Source organism: Callithrix jacchus, chromosome 8 (assembly GCF_049354715.1).
Source record: "Callithrix jacchus isolate 240 chromosome 8, calJac240_pri, whole genome shotgun sequence".
Taxonomy (NCBI): domain Eukaryota; kingdom Metazoa; phylum Chordata; class Mammalia; order Primates; family Cebidae; genus Callithrix; species Callithrix jacchus.
Window position 1 is genome coordinate 52,157,310 of NC_133509.1, and position 25,604 is coordinate 52,182,913.

The window sequence follows — 25,604 nt, forward strand, 5'->3', positions numbered from 1 at the left end:
GTGGTGAGAGCAGTGGCCAAGGATGAGGCTTTCATGGTGGCAAGATGGGCTGACCATGGGTAGAACCTGGAGTGGAGAGAGGAGGAGGCGCCTAGGACAGAGGTTGAAATGAACCAGTTAGCAAACGGGAGTTGCAGGGTGGTGTCACAAAAGGTAAGGGAGGTGGAATCTCCAGGAAGAAGATGTGGTATTAGTATTCTATTTTACTACGTCTTAACCGGATGAAAGTGCTAAACAGAGGCTAGGAAAAGGACTCAAGCATATCCACTAGATTTGTGAGTGGACTGTGAGAGAGTGGAGAGAATGAGCACAGGCTATCCCTTGCCTTAGATACTTCAGACCTCCTGCAAGTTGGATGGAAACAATTAAAATATGGGCAGGCGAAGGGTAAATTATCAATCCCATTGCAGTCTGTGCTCCGACAGTCCACCAGGCATAGCGAGTCAGATGTGGAGAGTCAGCTTTGTGACTACCCAATGTCCATTTGGTGGTTACACTCCAGACAGTGTGTGTTAGCTAAGACAGACCTGACTGATGTAAGCCTAAATAAGTAGTTATGGCTAAAATGTGCACAGTGACTCTTGTTAGCTTTGGGTAACACAAGCTGTAGGTAAGGACCGTGCATAAACAGAGGCTTCTGAGTGGACAAAGGATCTGAATGTCAACACATGAGTTACTGACGTTCACCCCGGCCAGTGTTCTAAGTATCTGGTGGCTGACGCCAATGAGGTTGTGATAAATGGACCAGTTCTTCCTGACTCCAAAAAGAAGGGATGTTTTATAAAACATGTGTATATAACTTAATACATAAAGCATCTGTCATCTGTAAATATACCTCCTCTTCTTCAACTTTCAACCCCTTTCTTAAAAGGCCTAAATCTCCAAAAATACCAAGTGCAATAGAAAGTCCTTCAATTCAGTTCAGTAGTTTCTTGAGCACCAGTGGTGTGCAAGGCTCTGTACGAAGTATTACAGGAAATATACAGACAGGTATGATGCCCTCCCTACAGTTACCGGGCCTGCAGCCAACCTGAGAAGAATAAGACAACCCTAGAAGGCAGAATGAGATCTATGCCTTAGTCAATGCTCAAGTATTCTGAGTTTCAAGGGAGGAAACATCACATCCACTGTGTGTACATGTGAGGTGGGGAGGTGAGAGGCTAGAAAAGCTTTTATCAATAAAGTAAGGAAAGATTTTACCAACAAAGTTTTTCTTTACTTTTTGGTCTCTTTTTTTGCCAAGGGGTGAAATAGTCCTGAGACTCATCACTCAGCCCAGGTGCCACTCCATGAATGGCCAGGGCCATCTGCCATTTGTGTGGCCAGTACCTGTGCCATCCCATCACACTATGGTGGACAGCAGCTGGGTATTCTGGACCTTGCCTCACGGACAGCCTGGCCTGACCTGGGAGCAGATGTTGTGGGCCAGTCAGTTCTCTGAGCAGAAGCTGGGTAGACTCGTGAAAGCTGTGACCTGGTTTTGATTTTCTGATATGACAAGTCTGGGTGCTGATCAAAGTCTGTGCAGAAGCCACTTCATCTTGAACCTGACTGAAACATGGAGTCCTAGGTTAGATTCAGAGCAGATAGATGGGGGTAGGGAAGGTTGGAGAAGCTGCCCAAAAAATGTGAGCTGTGCCAGAAGGAGCCAAACCAATACTCCTGGGCCCATGAGGGTGGCTGGAGAGATGTGAGCTTATCTCATGGAGCTGAGAATCTGCAGTGTTTGGAAACAGTGAAGATCCCAGATTGGTTATAAAAAACTTCATCAACAAGGTGATACTGAGATCACAGAAGAGAGAAGTGGGTAGGAAACAACATAAACATTCACCTCTGGCTAAGAACTGGGGAATCTTGTTTTGTCTGAAGTTCACAAAGAAGTCACGGGAGGTGAGTTTGGAGAATGGACTATGCTGTACATCAGGGAAAGGAAGATGAGCTGTATTGGATAGACAATGTGAAGACAGTCCTTTCAACAAAGCGCCCACCCCAACCCTTTTCTTTAGACAGTATCTGGCTGTGTTGCAAAGGCTAGAGTGCAGTAACATGATCATGGATCACTGCATCCTCAAACTCCTGGCTCAAGCGATCTCCCACTTCAGCCTCTGGGGTAGCTGGGACTACCGGCATGCACCACCATGCCTGGCTCCAACAAACCCTCTTAATGCCATTGCTTTGAGCACTGCCAGGTCCCCAGGCATCAGCCACACTGTCCCTGTCTAACCAGGCGGAGGCTCATTGGGCCTGTTTCAGGATCAGCTTTGATTTGGAAAAGACATTTCAATCTCAAAAGTTAAGGATTGGAGCAAATATGCAGGGTGATGGTTGGGGATTTGGCAACGTGGCCCCATTAACATTAGTGGGAGTTAGTCTGCTAAATCCAGACACTGAGCAGAATCCTCATGTTTATTTACGGTGACCTTTCTGCTGTAAATTGATACAATATTTGAGATTCACTTAGAACTGATTAAGCTTTGTAGCATCTCGCTCTCCTAAAAGGGAAATCTTTCTGAAAACTGCTGCTGTGTGCACTGAAATGTTTGTATTTATGGGAACTTTGGCAGCGGGAACATATGGATGCCTAAATATAGAATTGGTGGGGTTTGATACCTCCGAGACATTTGATCTGGGGAGCTTTGTCTGTTGTACCTGTCTCCAGGTGGGGGCCAAGCTTTTTGCAAATGATTGTTTTCTTCAACAAACTCCTTCCTTTTTGTACAATTTTATGTTGTCTTCCTTCCATGTGTTTATTTTCTGAAAGATAATTTGAAAAAGAAATGTCTGAAGTCTTTTTTATATGAAATCTAAAAATTTTATTCATGATCTCAGAAACAGCAAGTATGTGCTAAATATTTGCCGTGTTCCAGATCTCACGCTTTACACAGATTACCTCACTCAACCCTCATGCGTGGCCCTGGAAAGAGAGTGCTAATTGTTGTTATATCATTCTTTTTTTCAGATGAGGAGAACAAAATGTCTAGATGGGAAATCAACTTGACAGGTTATACAGCTAGTACAGGGCTGCATCTAGATTCCAGCCTATGCAGTGCGATGTTGAAGCCAAGCTTAATGCTTCATGCTATTGCCTTCAGGAAGCTGCAAGATGAGGTCTCAGGAGACCTGGAGTACTGGTCTGCGACCTCTCTCTCAGGACAGCCTTCATAGGAATGTTTGCCCTCCTCCTTTGCCCCACCAAAGGTTCTGTTCTTATGTGTCTTTGGAGGGCATAAGACAGTGAAGTTTTCTGAGGCAGTGCCCCACCATTGTCATCTTTATACCTAGAGTTCCCGGCACATAGCATGGCTTTGCACAAGTTTGTTCACCGAATAAGTAACTAAAAATATAGAATCATGGAACCTTGAGGTGGATAGGAAAGGTCATCCATCCATACCTCCATTTTGTAGCTATAACTTAGACCTGGAAAGCAAGCTGGAATAAGGAGTTCCAGGTTAAATGGAAGTTGAGGTAGGGTAGGATTAAGATAAAGAGCTTCTCAGGCCAGGCACAGTGGCTCACGCCTGTAATCCCAGCACTTTGGGAGGCCGAGGCAGGCGGATCATGAGGTCGAGAGATGGAGACCATTCTGGCCAACATGGTGAAACCCTGTCTCTACTAAAAATATGACAATTAGCTGGGTACTGTGGCACGTGCCTGTAATCTCAGCTACTCAGGAGGCTGAGGCAGGAGAATCGTTTGAACCTGGGAAGTGGAGGTTGCTGTGAGCCAAGATTGCACTACTGCACTCCAGCCTGGGCAACAGCAAGACTCCATCTCAAAAAATATATAAATAAATAAATAAATAAAGAGCTTCTCAAATTGTCAGGAAGGTTGACTTGGGCTGGAGAGAGGTTATTAGCAGTGGCTGGCAAAATCAGAGGCCCCCTGGCTCCTAGTCCAGATCTCTCCAACCAGGGGTCATGAGAATCATGAGTTACACAGTGCAGGAGAAGGAGCTCTCACCTTGGGTAAGCATGTGGCTCATAAGCTCTGAGATCCTGTGTTCCTGGGCTTAGTCTAGGTCAGAGGATTATTGCTGGGTGTGTGTTTATCTCTGGAAGCACCTTAGGCAGCTCTACCTCTGTCACCACCTGGAGAAACCAAATTCTTTGCTGCTTCTTCCAGAACCCTGGCCAGCGTAGTGGTCCTAGATAGAGCTCAGGATCCCCAAGACCCTGAAGAAGACCCATGAATCCCACCCATCCTGACTGCAGCTTCTCTGTGGGCTCTTCTCTCTCTTCCAGGAGCCTGCGGGTGCCCTCTGCTGTGTGCTTATTAGAAATTTCTCTCTTCCCCTGTTTTGTCCATCACTATGCTTTGCCTAAAAGTTGCTCAGCAAATGTATCTATTCTTTGAGCACATATCTACTGAATATAGTACTTGTACATGTTTACCTCTGAGCTAGTACTAATAGCACAGACAATATGTAAGAGAAAACCAAAGGAAGTAGCTTGAGGGTGGTCCTTTTTTAAAAAAATTTTTTACTTTACTTTTTATTTATTTAACTTTAGGTGCGTACTATATCTGGCATTTCTTCCCATGTTATCCCTCCCCACCCTCCCCTCCCTCCTCACCCACCGCCGTCTCTCCCTACCCCCCGAACCGCCCCCAGTGTGTGATGCTCCTCTCCCTGAGTCCACATGTTCTCATTGTTCAACACCCACCTAGGAGTGAGAACATGCAGTGTTTGGCTTTCTGTTCTTGTGTCAGTTTTCCGGAAATGATGGTTTCCAGATTCATCCAAGTCCCTACAAAGGACACGAGCTCATCATTTTTTATGGCTGCATAGTATTCCATAGTGTATATGTGCCACATTTTCTTTGTCCAGTCTATCATTGATGGGCATTTGGGTTGGTGAGGGTGATCCTTCTTTACAGGGAAAAGAGGCAGAGGTGAGGGGCAGCCAAGAGTAGATGAAAAAGAACATGAGCAAAAGAGTTCCAGGATCTTCTTCCTGAGAAGCAAGCAGACCATAGGCATCTGACATCATAAAGGCAAGTCTTGTCTTTTATAACAGCGCATAAAAATATGATCTCGATGGATGCCATAGGCCAAGAATAACTTGGTGTCCTGAACTTCCAGAATATTCTTTCTCCTTTTCCAGAAACTAAAGTTGAATTGCAACATCATTCGTTTGTTTCTCTAGTTATGAGATGAGTAATAGTAATGATAACGACAATAATAGCAATCATGTTAGTGAATGTAGACATTTGGCTAGATCTATCACCTCCTCCCATGTAGTAGCTAATTTGGTTTTTGCAGCCTCTGTCTATAGGGTGAGCTGAGTGGACAGAATGGGTGGCACTCATTTTTCTTTAGAGGAGCAGAAACTCCGGCTTTCAGTTTGGGTGATTTGTCCAAAACCACAGTTAGTTTTAACACAGATGAGACAGACTTAGAGTATGGTATACTTTGACCCTGACTTACGGTTTTTATTGTAGTATGATATACTTTCCATTCTGTGTGGTTTCTTGACTCATCAAATGTTAAACTTTAGATTATCAAGAGAGAAATCTAGAAATGTTAGGAAGTAAATGCATATAGTCTCAAAGAGTGGTTTTCTATACTTCTAAATAGATTGCAAGGAAAGAAAATTCTAAAAAGAGACGACGGGCCAATCTTTAGGGAAGGAGTTTGGTTTTAGTCCCATAAGAACTGTGATTTGTTTGGTGCAGTTAGAACAGAGTGAAAACCAAGTGGAAGCTGAAGTGAACAGCTTGGAGCAGCAGCTAAGTCTGATCTGTGATTATCTTCTTAGCTAATTTCCAGGATTTCAGAGACAAAAGAGGAAATAAAAAGTAGCATTTTTTATTTCAAAATTATCATTTGTTTCCCACTAATTAAAAATAATGAATATTCAGAGCAGAGAAAAAGTACAATGAACAGAATTCTATCACCCAAAGAGAGCTATTGTTAATGTGTGTCTGTCCTTCAGTGTATACCCATGTAAGAATTTCTACTAGATAGATGGATACACGTAGGACCATAGCAGTTGCTTTTCCAGAGGTTGCATCTCTGTACCTACTGTTTCGTAGTTTTTTTCAACTTAGAAATAGATGGTTAAGGCTGGGTGTGGTGGCTCATGCCTGTAATCCCAGCACTTGGGAGCCCAAAGCAGGCAGATCACTTGAGGCCAGGAGTTCAAGACCAGTCAGGCCAACATGGTGAAAACCTGTCTCTACTAAAAATACAAAAACAAGCTGAGCGTAATGGCACACACCTGTGATCTCAGCTACTTGAGAGGCTGAGACACTAGAATTGCTTGAGCCTGGGAGGTGGAGGTTGTAGTGAGCGGAGATTGTGCAAATGCCTCCAACCTGGGTAAGTGAGATCCTGTCCAAAAAAAAGAAGAGAATGATTTTATTTTCTACACCAACAAATACCTTAACAAAATGGTTTTAACTAGTAGATAAATGTCCTATGATATGGTGGTACCACAACTTACTGGAGCAGTTCCCTAATTTTGGATACTTTGGTTGTTACCAGTCGTTGCTATGATACCAATAGTGGAGTGAACTTCTTTGCACGTTTACCAGATAGCATCTCTAGAATAGCTGGATCACAGAGTAGGGATGTCTTAAAATTTGTTGATGTATTTTGCCAAATCTTCAAAAAGTCAATATAGGAATGTTAGTAGTTAATGAGAATGTTCAAGAAGCAGCTAATTTCAGAGATTCTGGAAAAACTAGCTTATGAGACAGGAAGTCATAGAAAGTCTCCTTAAATTTTGGGAGGAAGAGTGGAGGGAAAAGTATTTTTAGTTTTTTTTTGAGACGGAGTTTCGCTGTTGTTACCCAGACTGGAGTGCAATGGCACGATCTCAGCTCACTGCAACCTCTGCCTTCTGGGTTCAAGCAATTCTCCTGCCTCGGCCTCCCGAGTAGCTGGGACTACAGGCATGCACCACCATGCCCAGCTAATTTTTGTATTTTTAGTAGAGACGGGGTTTCACCTTGTTGACTAGGATAGTCTTGATCTCTTGACCTTGTGATCCACCCGTCTCGGCCTCCCAAAGTGCTGGGATTATAGGTGTGAGCCACCACACCCAGCCCTATTTTTAGTTTTTATTTTTTAAAGATTTTTTACAAATAGAGGCAGAGTCTCCCTATGTTGCACAGGGAGAACATAGAACTCCTGGGCTCAAGTGATCCTCTCACCTCCGCTTTGCACTTTGCTGAGATTATAGGCATGAGCCACTATGCCTGGCCTAGGCTCATTTTTATCTTTTATTGAAAACAATAAGTATCACATGCACATGTACATGGTGTGTGTGTGTGTGTGTGTGTGTGTGTGTGTGTGTATGTGTTTAAGTAATGGGAGCTAATTCTGTGAGTACAAGCTGTCAGAACAAAGACTGGTTGGCTATGACTCCTGAGCTTGAGACAAATACCTTGGCCCAAGGGTTGAGGATGGGCGTGATGCACAACCAGGCCAGGAAATAATCCTGGAGCATCCCTAAAATGTTGGCAAGGTTGTGCATAAGAAAACAAGCGTATATAATTAAATTCTCATCTAATGAAAGTGAATTCAATTCATGCATTGGGTCATGAGCAAGCCTTGGCTAAAGGAATCATATCATTGGAACCACACTGAGTGATCAAAACTCCACTGGTGAATCACAGGAAAGAGGCAAAGCCCTCATTCCTGGTCGTGGAGGTGGCACTCCACCTGAGCTACAAAGCTTTTATATGTTTCCCATTAGGTTTGTGCCTGGGCTAGAACCAAAAAGCAAGTGGCTGAGATAGAGATTTCATGAGGGAGCAAATGTAAAATTGTACTAGGTACCTCTCCAACCCCACATGTTACAGGTCTGAGGATAGCTACCAGGCTAGAAAGGGCACACGAGATAGCCTGTCCTTATTAGGAGGAACAAAAATTTCCAAAGGAATCCTTTTTCTGTCAAGTTTCTCTGGAATTTATTTAAGTGAAGGTACAGTTGATAAAAATAGCAGTCTCCTTCTCTGTGCCTGGGTGCTAATGAGCTCAGCAGGCATTTCTTCCTCACTCTGATATATTTGCTCTCCTTACCACACCTCTCTCTGGAGCTCCTGGGGGTCCCAGCGTGTTGAAATGAGGGTGGCTGCTACTTACAAAGACTTTCCTAGGTGAGAAAATACGATGATGCAACTATTTCTTTTTTAAGGAATTGAGAGGAGAAGGGAGTCAGTAGTAGGTAGAAAGAGTAATGTTTTAAGATAAATGGAAGGCAAACTCTGATTTCATTTGTTTATATGTATTTTTTTCAGGGTAGATTTCACATGTCGCATGTATTTGGGGGATCTCTAAGGTTGAAGTCATTAAATGTGAAAAATAGGATGACAGGCAGCTGGAGAGCGGTTATAAGCACAGGTTTTAGAGTCAAACTGCCCATTAAAAATGGTAGTGATTTACAAGGCAGGAGTGCCTCATGATCATCTCTCTCTCATTCAAGTTTGATGTATTCATTCTGTAAGTATTTACTGAATCCAAACTGTGGATTAGACACTGAATTAGTTTCTTGACTTCCATTTTCTAGCTATGTGATCTAGGCAGGTACTGAACCTGCTAAACCTTAGTTAACAGATCTGTAAAAAGGGAATAATAAAACCTCATTGGGTTCTTGGAAGTTTTGTTTGATTCTGTTTGGTAAGAGCTCTTCACAGTGCCTGATACCGACTAAGTGCCCAAACTATTATTTATTTTAATAATGCTTATCAGTATCGAAAAGACCCTAGGTGCTTGGATGTGGCCACTGGCACACTGAGTTTATCAAAGTTCTTTCTGAAAGAGGATATTTCCTCCTTCCTTCCTTCCTTTTTCCTTTTCCTCTTTCTTCTTTTGCTTCCCATTCAGTGATTTTTATGGGATTCCACCTTTTTTTCTTTCAGAAGGGGGGAAAAGATCTTTGTAAGTTCTTTTCTTCTGAGGATGAAGTTGTAAAATTATTTCACCTTCCCCAAAAAAGAAAAAGACCTTAGGAAAAGAGAAATGCTCGACTCAGGAAGAAATTACTGATGACAGAATTTCAGGTACCAATGAAGAAGATATTTTTAAGCAGGATCTTTCCATTTCATTCAAACAATATCACAGAGGAGATCTCCTATGTTTTGTTTTGAAACCATTCAGCTCTCTTGTAGACCCAGAGGCTCCTGGGGTTGGCAGGGCCATTTTGTACAACTATTCCAGCATCTTGTATTTCAAATTCCCTGTTCAGAATTCATTCTAAGTGGCTGCCCACATTGGCTGGTGAGGAACTAATTCTATTTGGGAGAGTCCACTCTATCTTCCAGCCACCCTGATTGCTTGAAAGTTCTTCCTTATGTAGAGCTGGAATCTGCCTCCTCAGAGCTGAGGCACCTTTCAGACAAGAGCCAATATAAAAGATGTGTTTTGTTCTGTCTTCCTTCTATTCACACTCTCCCACAGGGTTCACTGCCTGAAGTGCAGTTTAGGGCCATATGCTTTCCTCTGGAGAAAATTGTGACTGCCGTGATGCCTGACACGATGTGTTCAGTAGGGAGGAAAGCATCTTGAAGTTCAAAGGTTTCGAACTGGAAAAGGCAGGGTGTAGGGAAGTGCTCTGGAGTGTCCAAAGACACGTGTGTTAGGTCCAACAGTTTTTTTCTCCTTCCCAAAGATAAAGATTGCATTTTGAAAGACTAGAAATAGCTAATAAAATACAAGTAGCAAGAGCATATTTATCTCCACTCACAGGAAATAATAGTGGTACCAGGTTCATATTTGGAAAAATGGGCAAATTTGTTTGTTCATTCAGATCAAATTGGTATCAAACAACCACAAATTCCATATGTTCCTTTTTCTGTTTTGGTTGCTAGGCACAAGAAATTCATGGGGCGCTTTCTAAATATGTATGACACATTTTTGCATACGAATGATAAATATTGGTAGATTCTTTGCAGGAATGGCTGTCATTCAGAAATAGATCCTGAATGAAGCTTTCCTCTTCAGTAAAAACACTTGAACTTCAGGCTTAAAGGAGGTACAACTATGTGTGGGAGGCAGCTGTCCAGGTATAAAAAGAAGAGCAGTGGAAATGACAGTCCTTTAAAATTGCACGTCATTTTGCAGTTAACAAAATGCCTCCCCATTCACAATCTCATTTGATGCTCACAACTCCCCTGTGGGATAGGTATTAGGGCTGGCAGCTGCCTCCATTCCAGGAATAAAGTTGTGGGCACCAAAGAGCATGACAGGAGAAGTAACCCCCAGGACGGGAATCTCCTGAGAGTGACTCTAGCTCATTTTGGCAGTTCTGGGCTGTGCTCCCCCAGTACAGGAAAATGCACACCACCATCCTGCTGAGTCCAGCCTTTTCATTTCTTAGCTTGTTGTACTCAGTCCTGAGCCAGTGGTGCTTACATAAATGTCCTTCTGGCATGAGGGAGAGAGAGAAAGGAAACAGCAGCTGTCAGCAGAGTGTCAGGCTGGGGACCTGCCATCTCGCTGAACAAAGCTCTGGTCAGCTCCAACAGTGTCCTGGGTGCAGCTCTAATAAGGGGTGATGAGATTGTCCCCAGGCTCAGGATTATTTCCCACCCTTAGAAAGGACAGGGAGAGAGGACCCCTTAGCTGTTGCCAAGGTGTCACCTGTGAATCATTAACTAGGAGCAGAGAGGACCAGAGCAAGTTTAAACCAAATGAATCCTAATTCAAGACTGTTTCTCAGATGGTGACATCTGAGCATGAATCTTACTTGGTTATCACAAACATTCAGTTTGTTTTGGTGGGAGAAGAGGGCTGTGCTAATTTGCATTTCTTTTAACTCCAAAGAGTCTTCCAACATTTTTTATTTTTCACTGGGGCTGGAACCTGCCTCCCTTGCTCCCACCAACATCCAATCCACCTTCCTGCCTTTGATGGATCTGTAGACAGCACAGCTCTCCGTGGCTGGGCCTGTTGAACACAGCGCCTCTTTCTTCCCCGCATTCTCCATGTCCTGAGTAGAACAAGAGAATCCTTGCACAAACATACTATATACCCAACTCCAATGCCTGAAATCCTACAAAGTTCATTTTTTCTTTCTGAGGGTCCACTTAAAAGGCCTTCAAGAAACAAGACTTCTGAATGTGGATAATGATTGAAGCTGGTCGATAAGCACATGGGGAATTACTGTACAATTCTCTCTACTTTTTATATGTAAAAACTCCATAATAAATAATTTTTAACAGACAAACTGTCAAGATGGTTGGACTTGACTGAATGACAGAATGGAAGTCTTAATACAAGCTCTGGAATCAGGCTGGCCTGAGATCAAATCCCAGCTCTGCCATTTTCCTCCAGCAACTGGAGGAAAACATAACCTTCCCAACTCTTCCTCATCTCTGAAATCAGGGAAAGATGAGCTACCTCATCAGGCTCTGTCAGCATTAAATGAATGCGTGAAGTTTCTTAACAAGTGATAGAAAACTATCTTCAATTTGTTTAAGAAAAAAGGGAGAAGCAGTATAAGGATTATAGGAGTATTTAAAAATTCGAGGAGAGAAGTACAGCTGACTCTGCCGAGTGAACTGAAATCAGGGACTCCCAGGGCCTCAGGACTACACTTGATCTCACATATCTGTGCCTCTCTGTGGGTTTGTTCATCTCTCTGCCACAGACCAGCTTTCCTTGTTTGCCAGTCTCCGTGAAGGAAAATTTGGCTTGCCAACAGCAACTCCCAGGCTTATATTCTCCTCAAATCAGTAAAACAACCAGGCTGAGTTTGTATTGCCTGGTCTGGATTCCAAGTTTTCTGAGGCAGGTCTTTGGTTTAGCTTGAGCAAGAGGTCTATACAATGCAACCTGAGAGCTAGAGCCACTCTGTGTTAACGTGGAGGCTCTTATGGTGGCTGTGTGGATGGAGTTGGCAAGGAGAAGTTCTCAGAAGAAGGGAGGGAAGTCTCCTAAGAATGATTGGGATGGGATGGTGATGGTACTGGCTAGACAAAATGATAAGTCAAAATACAAAATGCTTAGAACATACTAGCAGCTGTTAAGTAAGTATTGGCTCCCAACCCATCTGCATGTCTTGAAGACATGAAGTATTGGTGCTGATGCATGTTTGTGTCTTGAGGGCAATGTCTCAGGTTAGCCTATGCATCAGAAAGGGTAGGAGACCTGGAATTGCAACAATCAAGTGGATTCTTCCTTCCAGAGTGCCTACTGTATGCCAGGCAAAGGGAATATAGCAGTGAACAAAGGAGACAAAAATCCCTGCCCTCTTGGAACTTGGGGTGATACAGTCACAAAAATTAAAACCTATACGGTGAGGCACCTTGGAGGAAAATAAAGCATTAAGTGGGATAGGAAGTGCAGGCGGTCATATTAAACAGGCTGGTCAATGGGAAAGTGATTTGAACAACAGCCTGAAGAAAGTGAAGGAGTGAGTCACACGACTCTTTTGGGGCGGAGCATTCCAGGCAGAGGAAACAGTAAGCGCCAAAGCCCTGAGTTAGAAGGAGAGCCAGAAACCTAGTGCAGTTGGAATAGGCTCAGAGAAAGGAATCATAGTAAAAGATGTGTAAAACCAGTGACATTCACCCTGGTCTCCAAAACTTTCTACTTGGGAAAGAAGAGACAGTGGTAAAATACTAATGCTGGTGGTCAGAGCATCAGTCTCAACTATTTTTTTAACGATCTCTAAATAAGCCATCCCTAATGGAGACAGCTGTAGTAAGTCAGTTTCTCACACTGCAAGAATAATCAGAAACTATAGATTGGATTGAGAATCAAAGATGCAGCTGCATGGATACGCCAATGCAATCCTCACCTCCAAGGCACTGTTCTTCATCAAGAAACTGAGACGGCTGTGCAGTGTAGTGGGAGAACCACGGATGGGATTCACGAAGAGTGGGTGTCCTTTTGCATACAAACGGGCCATGGCAAGAAACAAAGGCAAGGCTAGAATTTCTTGTAAGAAGGAAATCTAGTAACTATTTTAAAAATTGCCAATCTAACAATTTTTCAGTGCTTTTAATTCTGTATATTAATCAAGAGATGGTTGATGTAGTACCAAAAAAAGAAAGTCCTTGTTCCCCGATTGTGCGCCAAAGCCCTTTTTGTTGTTGTTGTTGTTATTGTTTGTTTGTTTGTTTTTGAGATGGGGTCTCGCACTGTCGCCGGGGCTGGAGTTCAGTGGCGTGATCTCGTCTCACTGCAACTTCTGCCTCCCAGATTCAAGTGACACATTCTCCTTGCCTCAGCCTCCCAAGTAGCTGGGATTACAGGCACACATCACCAGGCCCAGCTAATTTCTTTGTATGTTTATTAGAGACAGGTTTCACTATGTTGGCCAGGCTGGTCTCAAACTCCTGATCTCATGATCCGCCTGCCTCGGCCTCCCAAAGTGCTGGGATTACAGGTGTGAGCCACCATGCCTGGCCCAAACCCCTTTTTGTAATGATCACTGCCAAATATATTGAACTGGACATTAGCTAATGAAGGGCCAGAAGGAAATAGAAAGGGAGAGACAGAGCCCTATGTAAGAGAGTAGCCCTTCTCAGTTCCCAGGAAATCAGTAGTAACCTAAAACCCATAATGACCTGCTCTTCTCTTGAAGCTCTGATTTATATTGCACGAGTAGGATCTTGTGCAAAATGCAGTTTGCTTCTAACCTTGGACAGCTACATTCAAGGAAGAACATATGACTATTAGAAGAGGGAGTTCAGAAGTTGAGCACCAGTCAAACATCAGGGTGGAATGAAACAGGGAAATGTAATTTAGACAGAGGAAATGAATTACAAAGGAGAAACAGCAAATCCAATCCTCCTGTAGCAGGTGGTCCAGGAAAAGAAGAAGGGGCAGAATAAGCCTCTTAATGGACCTAGATTAGTAACAATATTCTCCCCCACTAATAACTGGTTCTGATGATTAGAGCAGGCAAGTTCTTTCTGTAGTTCAGAATAGGTGGCATCTCAAAGAAGAATCACTTAAAACAGGTAATTTGCATCATCTCTGAATTCATGTGACAAAATGTACAAACATAGACAAAAATATTGGTTATACCAAGGAATGAAATGAAGCAGAACAGAGGAAGTAGTACATTTTTTATGTGTCTTTCTATGTGTACACGTTGGTACATTGACCCAATACGTAAATTTGGTTTTCTAATTATGACACAGATTATGATAACATTTCTTTCTCCTGGGCATCCTTGATGCCAAAAGCAGAGGATTTGAAGGTAAAATAAGCCAGGTCATACTATACAGAGAGTAGACCATTGTTACTATGTGGGTCTATCTACCTCTATCTAATGATCGACCTATCTATTATCATCTATCATCTATCCATCTATCGTCTATCATCTATCTATCTATCATGTATCTATCGTCTATCATCTATCCGCCAATTTATCTAGTAATCAACACAAACATATGGCACAAAATTCAAAGATTATGTATTCTTTCTTCCCCCTCCATTCCCAGTTACTTTCCCTGGAGAGAAGACACATTATATGTGCGTATATGCATATATGTATTTTTATGCACCCCTTTGTTTAATGGTACCACATACCCTGTTTTCACATAGCCTTTTTCACTTAACAAAACAACATTGTGAAAGTTCCATAATCAGTGCCGTGCCTGTTTTTTCCCAAAGGCTGTATAGTATTCCATTGCATGTTTGTTCCATAATTTATTTAACCACTCTCCTAATGATGGATATTTTGGTTGTTTCCAAGCTTTTATCACTGCAAACAATACTTCTGGATGTTAGGCATTATGTAAAGACAGCCAATTTAGAAACTGCTCAATTTGTTGATAGATAATGCTTTACAATTGAACTGAAAATGTGGAATGATAGTCTTGAAACTCAGCCTGATGTGATGGGGAGTAACAAAGTGCTATCTTTTTCTACCACCAATTACCATGAAGTAAATGAACAGTGTTGGCAGGGAAAAAGTGAAATACCATGATTTAAAAAAGTCAATTTTCAGTATTTTATTCACTTGAATAGGGTAAGAATAGGATGAATAAGAACTATTTTCATTTAGATTTAAAGGACATTTTTCATGCCTTTATTTAAGCTTAAATCTAGACATGAATTGCAAGACATATAAAAGTGATACACTGTGCTATGCTATGACATTTTGACTTGGTTACACTGGGACCTATGTGGTTTAGTTCAGACTTAGAGTCAGTCAAGGGAGAAACTGGTGTGAGATTTGGAAGATGAAACGCAAAGCAGCAGCTGTTACTCATAGAAGGTTGTGTGGTCATTATGGTAATGGACAGAAGCAGAGATGTCTGGTGGGTTCCAGCTGGTCTTTCCATTCCTCTGCTCTGCTTCTAGGTCATTTTCTCTGCCTCTGGCCTTGCTGACCAACAGTGGCACCAGGCCCTCTACAGCTCTTGGCCATGGCCCACATAGCGGCAGGGAGGCAGCATGGCCTCCCTTAGACCTCTCCATGAACTCCTCGTTTATGGCCTTACCCTGCCAGCTAGATGTGCTGGGCTTCTCAGATTTCCCTGCAAGGTCTGACATGTCCATCCATGTCAGCACTTCAGCTGCATGGGTGGTGACCCTTTCTCTGCTCCTCTGACTCTTGCTTCCAGACGTTGCTCAGATCCTCCCACATTTGTGTGTCATCTCATTCCTATATTAAATTAGTTTTTCCTGTAATAATTGTCTTGGCTCTGCTTTCCTGCCTGAACCCTTCTTACAGGAAATGCAAGGCTCTGAGTTATACCCTTCCTGAAGTACCTTAGCCATTTCCAGGATCTGGTTTGTGAAAGACAGATGGGAAACTTAAGAGGTTAGCAACAAACTGATGGTGGCTTCATGTCTACTTTGAATTAGTCAGAGCATGTAAATTCCCATCTGGGAGATGTGGATTAGACATCCATTGGGCCGGGCACAGTGGTTCATGCCTGGAATCCCAGCACTTTGGAAGGCCAAGGTAGGTGGATTGCTTGAGCCCAGGAGATAGAGACTAGCCTTGGCATTATGGCAAAACCCCATCTCTACAAAAAATACAAAAATTAGCTGGGTGTGGTGTCGTGCGTTCGTAATTCCACCTTCTCAGGAGGCTGAGGTGGGAGGATCACTTGGACCCAAGAGGCCGAGGCTGCAGTGAACCATGATTGCACCACTGCACTCCAGCCTGGACCACAGCAACACCCTGTCTCAAAAAAAAAAAAAAAAAAAAAAAATAGACACCCACAGGTCACTTTGGAGGTCTTTGGAAAACGTGTAAATTCTCAGCTTGAGGTGACTTAATTGTGGTCTTGCTTCAAGTTAAAGGGATGGAAAAATGGCCCTGAGAGTCCTTTTCTAGTACTAATATCATAGTACAGCCACATACCACTCAAGAAATGTCACATTAAGTCAGTTCACTGATTCCAGCCCATCATTCTCTTTCTGCCCATGGCCCCATGAGATGTTTGCAGGAGGATATAGTTGTACTCCAGTATATCACCCAAAGGTGAACTGTGCCCTCCAGCAGCCTTCCTCATACCCTATTACCATCCCTTCCTCTGCCTTTGATTTATGCCATTGGTTATTATTTCATTGCAGTGGTTTGGAGGACAGCCTTATTTCCTTACAGGATATTAGTTGTCAAAATCAAAGTTTCGATGTTAGAGGTTTTTATTATTACTTTGCTGGGCTAAATACTTGGGGTTAAACTTGGCTGTTGGCTTCTCCAAGTGTTATTTCCTTTTATGTGAGATCTACTGAGCTACCAATTCTGTTTTTGAAAATTATGATAAATATATATAACACAAAATTTACCATTTGAACCATTTTGAGTGTATAATTCAGTGGCATTAACTATATTCACAATATTGTGCATCCATCACCATTATCTATTTCCAAAACTTTGTAATCACCCCAAGCAGAACCTCTGCACTCGAGTAATAGCTCCTCATTTGTCATTACCCTAAGTCCCCGGTAACCTCTAATCTGCTATCTATGAAATTTGCCCATTTCATATTCATTTAAGTGAAATCACACAATATTTGTCCTTATGTGTCTGACTTATTTCATTTAATAAAATGCTGTGGGATTACGCTATGTTTAGATCCCAAACTCCTCTGTTCAGGTTGAATACAATGTTCTTCCTCTCCTTGTTCTTGGTCATCTCCTTATGATTTAATCTATCTTGGTTTTTTAACTGTCACTCTAGGAAGAAGACATGGATCTAAATCAATAAGGCCTTGTTCAAATGGGACATTTTAAACACACAAAATGATGCAGAAATAAATTCAACATCACAAAGATTTTTTTTTTTAAAGTGTCAATATTCTTAAAAACAGCTACCAGTCAGGTGTGGTGCTCACACTTGCAATTCCAGCACTTTAGGAGGGTAAAGGGAGTGAATTACTTGAGCCCAGGAGTTCAAGACCAGTCTGGGCAACAATAATGAGACCACATCTCTACAAAAAAACTCACAAAAATTAGCCAGGCATGGTAGTGTGCACCTGTAGTCCCAGCTACTCTGGAGGCTGACGTGGGAGGATCTCTTGAGCCCCACTAGGTTGAGGCTGCAGTGAGCCATAATTGTGTCACTGCACTCCAGCCTGTGTGACAGAATGAGACCATGTGTCAAAAACAAGATGAAAACAACACAAAATAAAACAAAACAAAACAAAAAAACCCAAAGAACCCAACTACCATTCAGATGAATTATCAATGAAATATTTATTTTAAGATGGTTGAGATCATAGAACTGCTACTGTAAACGTTATTTTGAGGCTGCCAAACTCTTGACTATCTAATAATGACCTACAAGTATTTGAATATGTCCCAGTCCTTCAATATATGAGAGAGATAACATGTCCATGCATCTTTATGCATGATTAATTTTTTTTGACATTTCCCTTCAGTGTTGAGGAAGATGGCTAAATTTGCTTGTGGCTGCATTGACAATAACTTATCTCTTCCTCTTTCATTCCTGAAGGGAAATGTCATAACGAGAACTCACCATGAAATAAAACATGTACATTACAATTTTTTTATTTTTAAAAAACAAAAGAGGCTGACCTCAGAGTCAGAATGAATTTATACTGAGCAAAGAAAAAAATGAGATCTAAATATAGAATCTTGCTTACTTGTTTTAGCATTTGCTAGTCTTTCCTGTGGCAAGAAAACTACTCCAGAGTGTATAGCAACAGGGAAGTAGCTTGCAAAATTATCTATTTGTAAAAATATCAGCATGGTAACTGTATTATTTATAGTTTGGTTCATTTAATCACTTATTCATCCATTCATTCAATAAATGTTACTGAGTATCTACTTTGTGCAAGGTACTGTGGTAGGTGTCATCTGCTCTATCCAATGTAGTAGCCACTGGCCAACTTTGTAATGTAAATTAAATACGTTCAATAAAATAGAAAAATAAGTTTCTCACTTGTACTAGCTATGTTTCAAGTACTCAATAGTCACTTGTAGCTGGTGGCTACCATATTGGATAGCAGAGATGGTAGACCATTTCCATCATTGCCAAAAGTTCTATTGGGCAGCACTGGCAGAGAAGTATACAGAAGTATAAGAAAAAGTTCTAAAGTTCTTTCCTTAAAAAAACTTGCAATAATGAGAACATAACTGCATTTTATCTGTGATTCACATGGTCCTACTTCAGAGCTGTATGATGAACAATGAGCACAGTCCAACAGGTCTGTGAGCAGACTACATATTTGTAAAGAAAAGAAATGTAATTCTGATTTCATTCTGTAATATGATAAAGTAATAAAATAGTAGTAGCTGCCCTTTGTAGGGCTTGTACTTTGTGCTGGGTGCCTCTAAATTCTTTATACATATGGCAGAAGAAAAATAATATGTTTCTGTTTTTTTTTCCTCTGTTGGTCTTTCCCTCTTTCTCATCCTCTGAATGGGTGGGGGAGAGTATAACCTTTGCCAAATCTGACTGTATTGTTCTGCAAATTTGCAGGGATGGCCAGACATGGAGACCTTGAGAGGGGAGAAATAAGGGGTGAGGATAAGAACGCAAGATTCTTGTCTTCTGGGGCTGGGAGAGAAATTACCTGGAAGGCAAGAAAAGAAAGTTCTGAGCAGTTGTGGGGCATAAGGGAAGTGTGTAGAAAAAGAAAGAGGATTATAAAGGGTTTGTTGTAAACTATATATTCCTTCCAGGTATGAAGAAAGTAAGTTAAAAATCTGAATTATTTTGAAGTTAATATTTTCTTATTGAACTGTGTTCATTGTTCATCACACAACTCTGAAATAGGACCATGTAAGTCACAAATGAAATACAGTTATTCTCTTATTATTCTCATTCACTTAACCCTTACTATTTCTCTGCAAGCCAGGGCATTCGACCAACATCTCCCCATTTCTCTCACTCCCCAGCCCTTGACAACCACCATGCCACTCTCCGCTTCTGTGAGTTTGACTTGTGCATTGTCCTTATTCTACTAATGCACAGCTTGAAAGTCAGAGAAGGTAAATACCTGCCCAGGGCTATATAACTAATCAATAGCAAAGTCATGTTTGAACCTAGGTACATATGACAGCAATGTTCCAGCTTTTAATTGTTCTGACTTCCAGGCGCAATGCAAGAAGGATCAGATAGTATGTAACAAAGCGCCAAGAAAGCCTTATGAACAGTAGCAAGAACCATAAAGCCTAAAGAAACAGAGATTAACATGAGCTGAAGTGACTAGTAGCACATGTGTTATGAAGAAGGTGAAATATAAGCTGGCCTTAGAGGACTGGTAGGATTTAGATGGGGAATGAGGAGGGGAATATGAAAGAATAAACAGGGCATGAACAACATCCAGGGATTCTGGCTACAGCAGAGGGCTCATGGTTTTATAATGATATTCTAGACGCTGGACCAAATTAAGCAGGTGGGAGAATATGTATATACACATGTAGTGCTTGAGATAATAATTATTATTATTATTTTGAGATGGAGTCTGTCTCTCTTACCCAGGCTGGAGTGCAATGGCACAATCTCGGCTCACTGCACCCTCCGCCTCCCAGGTTCAAGCAGTTTTCCTGCCTCAGCTTCCTGAGTAGCTGGGATTACAGGCACCTGCCATCATGCCTGGTTAATTTTTGTATTTTTAGTAGAGATGGGGTTTCACCATGTTGACCAGGCTGGTCTCCAACTCCTCACCTCAGGTGATCCACCCGCCTCAGCCCCTCAAAGTGCTAGGATTACAGGCATGAGCCACCAAGCCCCGCCCGAGATAATTCTTAAATTTCAGTCTAGTTGCAAATTACTCTGTCTTCCCTGACAGACTTTCTTAGTGAATAATGAGTAGTAGAGCTGGCTCTAAATCCTCTTTCCATGAGATCCTATGATGTGATAGTTAATTTGATGTGTCATCTTCACTGGGCGACAGGGTGTCCAGGTATTTGGTCAAACATTATTCTTGGGTGTGTCTGCGAGGGTATTTTTAGATGAGATTAACATTAGTATCAGTGGATTGAGGAAAGCACATTGCCCTCTCCAATATGAGCAGAACTTATCCAATCCATTGGAGGTCTGAAAGGAACGAAAACATGAGAAAGGGAGATTCAAGCTCTCTCTACCTTTCATTGCACTGAGACATTCGTCTTCTCCTGCCTTTAGACTCAGATTCAGGCAGGAACTTACACCATTGGCTCTCCTGGTTCTCAGGCCTTCAGGCTAGGACAGGAACAACTAATGGTTGTCCTGGGTCACCAGCTTGCCCTCTGGAGATCTTGGGACTTCTCAGCCTCCATAATGGGATAAGCCAATTCCTTATAATAAATCATGTAACATCTATGTCTGGTTTGTGACCAGACTTGGACTGAGAATGTTCTATTCATGAATCCACCTGGTATCACTCTGAAAACCATCTGCAAGTAGAATACAGCAATCCCCAAACTGAAAAATGTCCAAGCTTCAGTCTTTCACCTAAGTAGGGCAATTTGTTCCATTGAATCAAACTTCTGGATCAGCCCTGTCCCAGCCAGAGTATGATTCAGCTATGAACTTCTTTAATTCAGGCTTTTAAAATGCAGAATACCCTTTGCCACGTGGAACAGTTAGACCAAGGGTTCTCCACCTGGAGAGATTCAAACAAACAAACAAACTTGGAGCCAGGACTCCACTTCCAGATATTAAAATTTAATTCTTTTGATAGAAACATAGCATGATTGTTTTTAACACTCTAGTGATTCTAAAACACAGCCAGGCTTCAGAAATATTCATCTAGGCCATTCCATGACAATAACCCACATAGGATCAAGACATTCCTGAATTAGCCTACAAATTCTGAGGCTTTGATGCCTGCAATTCTCTTAGACATAGTTTTGTCACAATAAGGCCGAGCCCACATCCTCCCATCTCTTACTCTCCCTTTTTTTTGTGGTGAGTCAGGAGTGTCTTTTAAGGGACTTTTCTCCCTCTCCTCTGGTTACTATCATCTTTTCCTTATTTTAGTCCTTTTCTATTCAAAGTATGATCCTCAGACAACCCCAGTGGCATTACCTGGATGCCTGCTAGAAATATAGCATCCCATGCCCCACCAACTAAGTAAGATTCCACATTGTAATAAAATCCCCAGGGGACTTTTTGTACTTTAAAATTTGTGATTCACTGATCTATACCACCTCTAAATGGACCCCACTAGAATAACGCCCTGAAACCAGGACAGTTAGTGTGCAGAGGGGTAGGTGTATCTGTTCCTTCTTTCATCTCCTAAGAAATGAAGTCATTAGTTCCCTACCATAAAGCCTATCCTTCCATGTTAGTTAAGTAAAAATTATATATAGTGTGTATTCAGAGTCAAATATATACATATATAAAAATGGGGAGAGAGCAAGAGAGAAAGACCAGCCAGTTGTCTCTGCAGTTGGCCAGACAACTGGTTGATGGGGAGGGATGGGTGTGGGAGGGGAAGGAGGTACATGAGAATGCCAAAGCTCAGCACTAAATTAGGTACTCAATGCATAACAGCTGAATACATGAGCTCTTCACATGCCATTCATATTTCTTGAGTCTCTTGTTTCTACTTGGTTTGGCTTGGGTGTCTCCTAGCGCGTGTTGGTTGGGATCTTTTTCTTTTATGGCTTAGTGTCTCAAAGGCAGATTACTGGCAGCTGGGTCTGAGCAATACCTTAGATATTTGACTGTTTCAGGACCTGTCAAGGGACTCGTTGATCCAAAATAAATCTCTTGAGCTCATGCTGAACTTCATTTCATCATTCTTAGTTGAGAAAGGAATCTATTGGCATTGAGAGTAGAAGCCTAGGGAAGCTTAACTGAAGATAACATTCTTGTGCTCTCATTTTCTCTCACCTTGGTCACCACCATTTAGTAAGGTCTGTGTCTCATGTTCCAATAGGAGCAGCATAACAGTATTTAGAATTGCAATTGAGAATATTCATTTTGGAGTCAAATGAATTTTGCTTGACTCCCACTCCTGCCACATTTAAGCTTTAACTTTAAATATGCTTATACTTGAACATCAACATCAATGTTCTTTTCTGTAGAATAAGAATAGTGAGAGAACCTGTCTCACATAAATATTGTGAAATTACATATACAGTACATAGCTTTGCATCTGGTACATAGAAGTGCTTTATAGATAGTATTAATATGATCACTGTTATTATCGTAGTCTGTATTAAACACATTAGCTACTACTGTTGACCCAGGGTGAGTCTGGGCTACCCTTAGGGACTGAATCTAATCTCATGTTAAGTTGCATAGTGTCCTCTGTAAGTTTCTTGGAGGTATTATAAGTGTGAAGAACACAGGCACGCTCCTCTTAAAAATAGTAATTATGTTCACTTATATAGAGACATCTAGACATCTGAGGAAATACTTTTTCTGAAAAAGAAGTTACGAGCTGGTGCTCGTATTGGGAGATTCTTAGGAATCCAAGAATGTACAACCAAATTCAAGTCCTAATGCAAAAGAATTTAGCATTGTTTGTATATTTGCTTAAACAAAGCTGTTAGCAAGGTTTATTCATTGTGATCATTTTTGAGCCATGCTCTAGTTCCAAACAAGTGCTAGATTGCATTTACTGCCCCTGCCTGCTCACTTTCTCTGTTGCAGTTCCAAGTCAGCCCTTACTGGAATGCCAGAGCTTGAAGGCAAAGAGTTTGAATCCCCTGATGCCAGGTTATTCTTGGCAATAACCCACCTTGGCCCAGATAGACTCATGAGGCTCTGTCCTCTTTATTCAGGACTGGAACCAGGAGAGAGCTATTCTGTGTAGAGTAATGTAGGCATGGAAATCTCACCTGGGCACACCCAGGGATTGCCCCTGAAGATAATGAAGGGGCAGGATGGGATCACTATGATATTCAAACTATTCTCTTTAAATAACAGAATCTTTTTTTAAAATCAAGCAATGAAGTACTGCAACACATAAAACAGATACAAATCCTTTGTTCTGACTGATAAGTATGCATATGTGCATAAGGGACTTTTGGAGCCTCTGCTTTCCAAATACTGCTATGGGTACTCATCACACATACATATACATATTCGGTGGTCTCTGTTGCTTGCCACCAAGGAATCTCTAGGCGCCTTTAAACATTGTTTAAAAATCACTGCAATAAATGATTTTTAAGGCATAGTTAGCTCCTGTTTTCCATGATACCAATGACCAACTATAGCTCTGGGTAGATAAGAAGGGGTTCTGTGTCTTGGAATGAAAGTGAGATAGAGTCTGTAAGAGTAGCCAAGGCTGAGAGAGAGAGAGAGAGAGAGAGAGAGAGAGAGAGAGAGAGAGCGAGCCAGCCTGGGGTTGAAGCAGAGAAAAAGCCAAGGACCAAAGGGAAGGGCTGAGTATTAGTGGAGGTGAAAGCCAGTCTTTAGGAGCAGACAAGGCAGCAGGGGACTGTTTCTGGGTTCTCAGTCCTGAAACACATGTCATTAGCCCACCCAATGCAGTGTTTGACTGTCATCCATTTGTGGTCTGGATTGATCATTAACCTCCAAAGGACCAAATATGCTTCCACGTCTAGCTTGGCAAGACATTCATCTTGCATGGTTAGTTTTCAGCATAAGCCCAGTCAGGAGATCTAATAGGTTGGCAGAGGGCAGAGCCCAAGTATCCCTTCAAAGAAGTCCAAGTAGAATCCAAAAGCTCTGGGTCTTTTGAACTGTCATTTGCATTGATGAAGTGTGTGCTTGAGAGCATTTTAGAAGCTTTAGTACTTACTCCCTATTCTGGGATCTGTAAGATATGTCTGACATTTGGCCAAAGATCTTCAATGACATCACTGAGTCTTAGAAAAAATGGATGGTCTAGATAGAAGCAGAGAAAAACATTAAGTAGAAATTGGGCAGGGTGCGGTGGCTCACATCTGTAATCCCAGCATTTTGGGAGGCCGAGGCAGGGGATCACCTGAGGTCAGGAGTTCAAGACCAGCCTGGTCAATATGACAAAACTCTGTTCCTACTGAAAATACAAAAATTAGCCAGGCATAGTGGCAGTAATAGTAGATTCTCTGGAAGCTGAGGCTGGAGAATTGCTTGAATTCAGGAGACTGAGGTTGCTGTGAGCCAAGATCACACCACTGCACCCCATCCTGGGTGATAAGAGCAACACTCCGTCTCAAAAAAAAGAAAAACAATTGGGTTAGGCAGACATGTTAGAAGGATTAGAAAGTTAGAAAATTTGGGGGAAATAATCCCAACTGCTTTTAAAACCAAGCCAAGAATACCCACAAAAATAGAGACAATCCTTCTGAATGTTATCCTAATATCCATCTTAGATATATTTAAAGCTTTGGTATAAATATATCAAAACACTGCACACTGCATATAGATACAACTTTTATTTGTTAATCATACCCTAATAAAGCTAGGGGGAAAACATACCCTAAAAATTAGTCAAGCAAGTGGACTTTAGATTTGCTTAATTTTCTGGCAGAATCTCTAATATAACCTGCAAAATGCTCCATGATCTAAAATATGCTTCTGTCTCTGGAAGGGACTGATACCTCCAAAGGAGTATTATGTCACTGAGTCTGATTTTAAAGAGCAATTTCAAAATCAGGCTTTCTAACCCACAGTATCCAACTACTGTTTTTCCTTCTTTTTCCTCTCCTCCCTGGCATATCTCGGAATGAATTACTGGGCTGCTGTGTCCCAGTCCAGGGTAAGCAGGAGATCAAATGGTCAAAAGGTTATGGGAGGGAGGCTGGACGGCCAGGCCATAATCTCCATAAGGACACAGAAGTACTACTTCACATCAAAAAATTAGACCTTCCAGCCCCTAAAATTCCCTGAGACTGAGTCGATTTGTTTTTTTCTAAGTTAGAGGCCGGGGTGATAATTCACACCAGTCCCCAGTTCCCCTCTGCAGTGGACTGGGGAGTGGATTTAGCAGAAAAATTCTGGGGCAAGTGGAGTGTCCAGGAGGCTGGAGGTTGGAATGAGAGGTAAGAAGCGGATTGGATTTGTAAGGAAAGTGGGGTAACTGAAGTGACTTTCCGCGTTCTAAACATAGCCTAAACAAGAAAATTGGGTTTCTCAGAATGGCCCACCTAAGAAATTCTGTCGGCTCCGGCCAGTCTAGTTTTGAAACTCCTAAGGCGTCAACAGGGAGCGGCTGCCTGGGTTCGGCTCCTCTCTCCTCATTAGGCAGCAGGGTGGGGTGGAGCGCAGGGTGCGGGCGGCCTGCGTGAGCGCCAGCCCTGCACGCTGCCTCCACCGGCGCCCGGCATCTGTTCTC

At 42.0% G+C, this 25,604-nt stretch overlaps 1 protein-coding gene across 6 annotated transcripts; it reads right to left on the reverse strand.

Moving 5' to 3' along the window:
- Positions 1-1,159: 1,159 nt before the first annotated feature.
- On the reverse strand, positions 1,160-25,604 carry LOC144577360 (uncharacterized). Of its 6 annotated transcripts, XR_013521055.1 has the most exons (8): positions 25,417-25,604; positions 24,087-24,172; positions 6,218-6,330; positions 4,662-4,745; positions 3,961-4,088; positions 2,650-2,754; positions 1,832-1,939; positions 1,160-1,551 (listed from the first exon to the last, which is right to left on the reverse strand). XR_013521055.1 is itself a non-coding variant. In XM_078334414.1 (7 exons), the coding sequence occupies exons 2-7, from the start codon at positions 24,143-24,145 to the stop codon at positions 1,537-1,539; spliced, it is 480 nt and encodes a 159-aa protein (XP_078190540.1). In that variant the 5' UTR covers positions 24,146-24,172; positions 25,417-25,604; the 3' UTR covers positions 1,160-1,536. The 6 variants fall into 6 exon arrangements, 3 of the variants coding, with proteins under 3 accessions (XP_078190540.1, XP_078190538.1, XP_078190539.1); XR_013521057.1 differs by lacking the exon at positions 1,832-1,939; XM_078334414.1 differs by lacking the exon at positions 3,961-4,088 and having other exon boundaries at positions 1,160-1,547.

Bases quoted from the DNA above. Each gene is read 5' to 3' on its own strand.
- LOC144577360 (XM_078334412.1), bottom strand. From the start codon at position 24,145: ATGTCATTGAAGATCTTTGGCCAAATGTCAGACATATCTTACAGATCC. The intron at 2,755-4,661 runs GTGGGTGTTGAA...ATTATCTTTCAG, and splicing joins CTGCATGTTCTCACTCCTAG to AAAATAAACACATGGAAGGA. The intron at 1,940-2,649 runs GTACAACAGACA...TATCCAATACAG, and splicing joins TGGCCCCCACCTGGAGACAG to CTCATCTTCCTTTCCCTGAT.